This window comes from Rasamsonia emersonii, assembly GCF_000968595.1.
Source record: "Rasamsonia emersonii CBS 393.64 chromosome Unknown ctg1118621760813, whole genome shotgun sequence".
Lineage (NCBI taxonomy): Eukaryota > Fungi > Ascomycota > Eurotiomycetes > Eurotiales > Trichocomaceae > Rasamsonia > Rasamsonia emersonii.
This window is the reverse complement of record NW_013562729.1, coordinates 1-7449: the sequence shown is the minus strand read 5'-3', so window position 1 is coordinate 7449 and position 7449 is coordinate 1. Positions and strand designations below refer to the sequence as shown.

Sequence of the window (7449 nt, the reverse complement as noted above, 5' to 3'; positions counted from 1 at the left end):
GTCCGGCTTCCAGCGCCATCTCGAGCGGCTCGAGCAGCTGCGCAGCCGCGCCCTGCTCGTGCAGTTCGGCGGCGCGGCCGGCTCGCTCGCGTCGCTGGGCTCGGGCGACGACGGGCTGCGCGTGCGCAGGGCCCTGGCCGAGGAGCTGGGCCTGACCGACCCGGCCATCACCTGGCACGTGGCGCGCGACGGGGTGGCGGAGATCGTCAACTTCCTGGCGCTGCTAGGTGGGACGATGGGCAAGGTAGCGCTGGACATCATCGTCATGTCGAGCAACGAGTTCGGCGAGGTGTCGGAGCCGTTTGTGCCGCACCGCGGCGCGTCGTCGACCATGCCGCAGAAGCGCAACCCCATCTCGAGCGAGGTCATCCTGGCGGCGTCCAAGATCCTGCGGTCCAACGCGGGCTTGGTGCTGGACGCCATGGTGTCGGATTTCGAGCGCGCCTCGGGGCCCTGGCATCTGGAGTGGGTGGCCGTGCCCGAGAGCTTCGTGATCGCCGTGGGCGCGCTGTCCCAGACGCAGTTTGCGCTGTCGGGCCTGTCGGTGCACACGCAGCAGATGCTGCACAATCTGCACTCGACGAAGGGGCTTATCGTGGCCGAGGCCGTCATGATGGGCATGGCACCGTACGTCGGGAGGCAGAAGGCGCACGATATCGTATACGAGGCCTGCCGCGAGAGCATCGAGAACGGCTCCACGCTGCTCGACTGTCTGCTGGCCAAGCCTGAGGTGACGGCCAAGATGGGTGCTGAGCAGCTGCGCTCGCTGTGCGATCCGGTCAACTACCTGGGGGCGTCGACGAGGATGGTCGACGATGTGTTGGCGCGGCGAGATCTGTAGATATTGCATGTATATACTGATGATATTCAAGACGTTACTAGAGATTTCAAAAGCATCTTTACAATGTAATTAAATCGATAGAACGGTATATAATTAAAACTATATAGGAAGATAGAAAGAGCTTGATACTGGGATACAATATAGGCATTGAGTTATCTATATAGATATCTTATCCTACCTTCAATCTACCTAGTAATTACTCCATTGAACAACTCTCGACCTATATAGTCTGTAATCTAATCGTTCACTCTGGTACTTAGAACCGTATTACGTAGCCTATCCCCATACTTTCGCTCTGTACACTGTACTGTACAGTACTTCTAATGATAGTATCTATCCTAACCAAGTCTCCCCCACCTGGGGTACCTGGATGTCTGTACAGTACGTAGTCTTTGACATGCTGATCGCTAAGTATCTCTTCCTCTTATCCCTTTCTCTCTCTCTCTCTCTCTTTCTTTTTTTTTGACGTTGGTGTTTTTGTTTTCGTTACGGAATTACGGAGGTACAGAAATGGGTACGTCGTATGCCATGTGATTTCCCTCTGATTTCCTTCTCGCGCAGTCTTTCATCTGCTACTACTCGACTATGTCTGTACAGTACGACTGTCATCGCCACTTGTCCATTCATTCATTCATCTGGGGACTGATGGAAAATACACTCTGCCAGCCTATCATGCGCGCATGCAACGAGTCCTGACACCTTCCAGAGCCCCGCAGCGAGCGATGGGGCCGCGTCAGGGTCCAAGTCTAACAAACTAACGATCCTACTGACGTCCATGCTCTCAGCTCTGTTATATACCCCACTGGCATTCGAGACTAATTAGCGCCCCGCTAGGTACCTGTCTAGCTACGGACGTGGATAGTAGGTACCTGTTGGATCGTGCTAGGTAATGTGCTCGCAATGAGTGGCTAACCTGCGTACCATACTGATGCCGCTCCAACAGAAAACAAACATCAGTATTAACTCAGCTAGATCTCAGCTAGATTGGCCCCCAACTCGATCAAAGACGCATGCAAGTGGGAGCAGGTGGAGAACTTGCCATCGCCATGTCCCGCGTCGCATTGCATCGCATGGCTTGTTGCTGCTGTTTGCGGCCCCTGGCTGGGCTTTTGCTGCGTTTGTGGTGGTTGAGAGTATTTCCGTGGTGTTGCTGTTGTTGCTGATAATAATAGACCGGCAGTTCGTGAAGCTTTCTTCGTTCATGTGAATGGTGTGAGCTAAGCGCGCTTATATCTTGGTGCTGCTTGTGGTGGTCTCTTTCTTCATCTGCTGTTCTTCGTTCTCTCCAGTGCTTTCCTCTGCTGTCCTATATACCCATACGAGTCCTGTATATCTGTCGAATACTGCCTACCTATCTACCTGTCTAGCATATCTTCTGCTATCACAATGGTCGCCGCTCCTCCCCCCGTCAAGGAGAAGGTCCCCATCAAGGACTTGCAGAAAGTCTTCCACTACACCGACACCCTCACCCGCAAGCCCACCCGCGACAATGACCCTTACGAGTACCTGGCCGGCTGGGGAAACCGTCACCAGTCTGAGGTGATCCCCGGCACGCTGCCGGCCGGCCAGAACAACCCCATGGCCCCTCGCTTTGGCCTGTACACTGAGGGCATCACCTACTCGGCCTTTGCCGCCCCGCGACATGCCAACTTCAGCACCTACATGTACCGCGTCAGGCCGGCCGCAGCTCACAGTAAGACTGTCCACAACGAAGATTGAGAGGCAGAGCTGAATCCGACAGATGGCTACAAGACCAACATCGAGACCAAAGCCCACATTGAAAACTGCTTCCTCTCCCTCAACCCCAAGGTCGAATGTCTCGTGCAGCAGGCCGAATGGGCGCCCTTCCCTCTGCCCTCCGAAGACGAGCGCATCGACTTTGTCGACGGGCTGCACACGCTCGGTGGCAGCGGAGACCCCAACCTGCGCGAGGGCATCGCGCTGTACGTCTTCATGATCAACGCCGACATGGACCACCGCGCCTTCTGCAATGTCGACGGCGACTTCCTCATCGTCGCGCAGCACGGCAACCTCGACATCCAGACCGAGATGGGCAAGATCTTCCTCCAGCCCGGTGAGATCTGTGTCATCCAGCGCGGCATCCGCTTCGCCGTCCGGCTGGGGCCGGGCCACAAGGAGGCGCGCGGTTACATCGTCGAGGTCTGGGGGTCCATGTGGGAGCTGCCGGACCTGGGACCCCTGGGGGGCCACGGCCTGGCCAACCCGCGGGATTTCCTGTACCCGGTGGCCTACATCGACGAGGAGCTGCACGAAAACTGGACGATTGTCAACAAGAACAACGGCAAATACAACGCCATCGAGCAGGACCACAGCCCGTTCGACTTGGTGGCCTGGCACGGCAACGTCGTGCCGTACAAGGTAGTTCCCCTGCTTGCGGTATTCAGCTCATTACTAATTCAGGCAGTACGACTTGACCAAGTTCGCGTCGCAGAACGCCACCAGCGTCGACCACACGGACCCGTCGGTCAACTGCGTGCTGACGGCCAAGTCGCGCGACCCCAACACACCGCTGGCCGACTTCCTCTGGTTCGGGCCGCGCTGGGACGTGGCGTCCAACACGTTCCGGCCGCCGTACTTCCACCGCAACTCGGCGACCGAGTTCCTGGCGTGCCTGTACGGGCAAGGGCTGGGCCGGTCGGACGAGTTCCTGCCGGGCGGCGGCAGCGTCGAGGTCAGCCACACGCCGCACGGCGGGTTCAGCGAGGCGTATGTGTATGAGATGCGGGTGCAGGAGAACGAGCCGCGGCGGATTCTCGAAAGTAGTTTCCCCCAGAATTTACCCCTTACTAGAATAAAGCTGACTGACGAGTGCAGACCAAATGACCATCATGGTCGAAAGCAGCCGGACCTTCCTGTTCACCGAGTACGCGCGCGGCGGCTGCGGGACCTTCCACTACCAGGGGACAGACCCGAAGGTGTGGGATGTGTTGCCGGTAAGCATACCACACCCTAGACACGTGTATAACATACTAAGCGATTGTGCAGGACAAATTCTCCGCATACCCGGGCATCAAGCAGATCCTGGCCGAGGTCAAGGCAGACAAGGAGGCCAAGAAGCGGCGGCTCGAGACGTTCTACGACGACGAGAAGCTGGCGGAGCTGGTGCAGAAGACGGGGATTGTGAATGGCAGCGGCGCGTAGGGTCGTCATTTTACAGAGGTGAATTCTGTTGTCTGTCGTCTAGTCTAGCTATGTATGGACCTGTGTGTATGACTTGATGAGTTATGTAACTACCTACCTGCCCACCTGTTATTACCTATTACGGCTCGTTTTGTTGAATTGATTGACTGAAACTTGCTGATGCAGCTGAATAGCACTGTTAGGTAGGTACGACAGTAGTAGTACCCAAAAAGTACGTACAAAACTAAAGTATTCTAGCGAAAACGTACTCCGTAGGCGAGTCTAGGAACTGGGAAATAAATCCGATTTGCGACTTACCTGATTGGATCGATAGGCAGCATGCACGGGCCATTTAGCTAGCTCTGATTAGCTGACGGGAGCAGCTAGGTACCTAAGCTCGATTAGGTATAGAGTATTTTCTGACTAAGTCGTTAGTAATACACCTACATGTCGACCAACCAGAATAGGCAATCAGTAATAGGCAGTTGATTATTGGCTGAATCACGTCAGTATACTGATTACTACGTACTCTTCTGCCTTGTTACTGTAGTTTACTGAGGTCTTTTGATTCTTCGGAATTATCCGGTGGCGTGCGGGGTAGATAGCTGTCCAGCCCGGAAAATATCCTTGCTGGCAACGATAGGCGAGTTGACTGGCCAGTGGCAGCATGACCCGGCTCCGGGTTAGTAAGCTGATCCAGTGATTCAGCCATGCTCCGGCTTCTCTCATTCGATGATTTCGATCGAGTGATGATTATTACCCCGTGGGGAGTCGATCGAGCTACGGAGGAGGACGGTATCCTCTCCCAGTCTCAGTCTTACTATTAAGTTATTTCTGACAAGCTAATCACCGTTACTCGTACTCGTAGGTACTTCTTGTCAGCTGCTACAGCCCCACCGCTTTCGGCTTGTCTGCAGGCGCAACTGCCGTTCCTTCCTGCGGTCACTTGACTGGCTGGTTCCTGCCTCCGCCAGATCGGATTGCTCTGTCGCGCCTTCTCCCCCGGCTTTTCGGTTTATCCCCGCGCTAATTACCCCGGCTGCATCTCCGTAGTCCATCCTCATCCTCCGACTACTACGACTACACCATGAGCTGACGCTTGTCTCCTCTCTTCTTCCCACCCTCTCCACCCCCGCGAGAGTGTGAGAGCTGCTTCTCCGTCGCCATGGTCTTGCGAAAGTGCACCATCTGTGACCGCCGGTTCAAGAAGACGGAGCACTACAAGCGGCATGAACGGTCTCGTATGTACAGTACATACCTGTCGATGTTATCTTATCGCTCTGCTGACTTCTCAGATACCAAGGAACGCCCGTACGAGTGCAGTGTCTGCCACAAGCGCTTTTCCCGAAGGTGCGTCGCGATGTACTGTACATAAACGAAATATCATCTCTAAGCACTCACAGCGACGTCCTGAGTCGTCATGCCAAGGGCCATCTGCAAAAGGCTGCCACGGCCAACAAGAATGCAAACTCCTCCTCCACATCTGCCTCCAACTCGGATCCTAATTCCAATCCCACGCCCACCCCCAGTCTCTCCTCCCAGAATCCGCCCCAGCGCGATGACCCCCAGCGCCTCCTCCCGCCCACCCCCCGCGACGTCCCGCTGGCCCAGTCCGCCGGCCTCTCCTCCAGCCTGGACTTCCTCGCCGACATCTCCGCCCACCAGGCCCGCACCGAGCCTGACATCAATCCCATGATGATCGATGACCAGCAACCCTACTTTGGCTGGAACGATGTCGCCGCCCTGCATCCTCCGGACCAGCATCCGCGTCCCGTTCCCTTCGAGTCCGTCCCCAACGAGATGCTCCAGCTGTGGCTCGAGCCCCGCGCCGACACCGTCTCCCATCACAGCTCGCTCGATCTGATGCGCGACCCCGCTCTGGGTTTGGTGGGCGAGAACTTCATCCCGCCCGAACGCCGCAACAGCCAGCCCATCAAGTCTGGCGACAACATCCCCAACGAACGCTTCTGCCGCGTCGAACGATGCTGGCTGGCCCCGCCAAATCATGTCGGCCGCCTGATCAACTCGCTGTGGCGCGACGTCTCCTGCTGCGACTGCGACAACCTCTTCTCCATCCCCAACTACCATGCGCCTCCTCTCGGCCCGCAGTCGGACAACTATCTGGGCTCCCGCTTCGGCCTGGATGACGAGTGCCGCCTGCAGCTGCAGGCCGCGTTCGGTCTGGCCCAGTCCTCGCTCCCCTCGATGAACTCGCCCGCGAACGATGCGCTCTCGCCGGCCGCCTCCACCTCGGCGTCCGCGTCCATCCCGACCTTCCCTCCGGCCGAGATCTTGGACATGGCCCTCGATCTGTACTTCCGCCATTACCACCCGCTGGTCCCGTTCGTCCACATTCCCACTTTTTGCGCCAAGCGGACGCGTTTGCCCATGCTTTTCGTCATGTGTCTGATTGGGATGATCATCTTGGGGACCAAGGGGTCTACCCATTTTGTTTTGAAGACGTTTGGCGTAAGTTCTTTTATAGTATTTGATGCAATATATAATATTTCTGACTGTACTAGTTGGTCCTCGACAAGATCAGTGGTGAGCTGGCCAAGTGCGCCGTCGGCAGCGGGACCCCCGCCGGGATCATGTCGACCTTTGCGACGGCTTTTCTGCTGCTGAATCTCGCCGCCATGACTGGGGTTAGTATCCTCCCCTGCGAGTCGAGCCTGGCTGCTGACTGTCTTCAGGAAAAGGAGCACCTGCAGCAGTGTCAGATGCTCTATATCAATCTCATGTCGGTATGTTGTCGAGTCCCTGTCTTGGCTCTGCTAACGTGTGCAGATCGCCCAAAGGCACGGCCTCTTCGCTGCGGGCGAAGGCCAGGTTCTCGACATGTCGCTGTTTGAAGCGGTGCCTGACCTGGACACGAGGTGGAAGGCATGGTGTCGGGTGGAGTCTGCGAAGCGGTGAGTACAGAATCGAATCATATATTTCTAGGTATGAGTGCTAATTCTGCAGACTGGTCATCGGCCTGCTTTTGATTGACTCGTGGTATTCGTCCTTCCTATCGACCAGCCCGATCGTCGTCCCCGATTCCGTCCAGCTCATTGTCCCGTGCGATGACGAGCTCTTCAAAGCCAATTCGTCTGCACGGTGGATGCAGTTGATCCGCGGAGGCAAGCGGATCCTCATGCCCATGGTCAAGGCCCCCTCGGAGACGGTGTCTCTGCCGGCGTTGGACGCTCCTGTCGATGACTTTTGCATGCACGGTCTGCTGGCCATGCTGCAGCTGCGTCTGTCGGAAGCGTACCACCGGCTGCTGTCCAACCGCTCGAGCTATCCGTTCGCGCCGTGCCACACCTATGCGATGGACGGTCGGGCCCGGTGCTTGACGTCGTTGCAGGTGCAGGTGGTGAACAGCTACAGCGACTCGCTCGAGCGGCTGAATCCGAACTGCATCGTCATGTGGCACCACATGTGCATGAACTTGACGGCGGACATTCAGATCTTTGATCTCGCAG

The 7449-nt window shown here is 56.7% G+C and overlaps 3 protein-coding genes across 3 annotated transcripts; all 3 read left to right on the top strand.

Annotated features, from left to right (window-relative positions):
• T310_8530 (uncharacterized protein) lies at positions 1-841 on the top strand (the record flags this gene model as incomplete). The annotated part of the gene is made up of 1 exon (XM_013468693.1): positions 1-841. A coding segment is annotated over one exon (841 nt), but the record flags the coding sequence as incomplete, so codon positions are not given.
• A 1386-nt stretch (positions 842-2227) lies between these two features.
• On the top strand, positions 2228-4003 carry T310_8529 (Homogentisate 1,2-dioxygenase; the record flags this gene model as incomplete). The annotated part of the gene is made up of 5 exons (XM_013468692.1): positions 2228-2534; positions 2583-3220; positions 3267-3621; positions 3677-3795; positions 3848-4003. The coding sequence occupies 5 exons, from the start codon at positions 2228-2230 to the stop codon at positions 4001-4003; spliced, it is 1575 nt and encodes a 524-aa protein (XP_013324146.1).
• Positions 4004-5147: 1144 nt separating this feature from the next.
• On the top strand, positions 5148-7449 carry T310_8528 (C2H2 transcription factor; the record flags this gene model as incomplete). The annotated part of the gene is made up of 7 exons (XM_013468691.1): positions 5148-5223; positions 5278-5332; positions 5386-6451; positions 6505-6627; positions 6676-6726; positions 6770-6894; positions 6947-7449. Coding segments are annotated over 7 exons (1999 nt in total), but the record flags the coding sequence as incomplete, so codon positions are not given.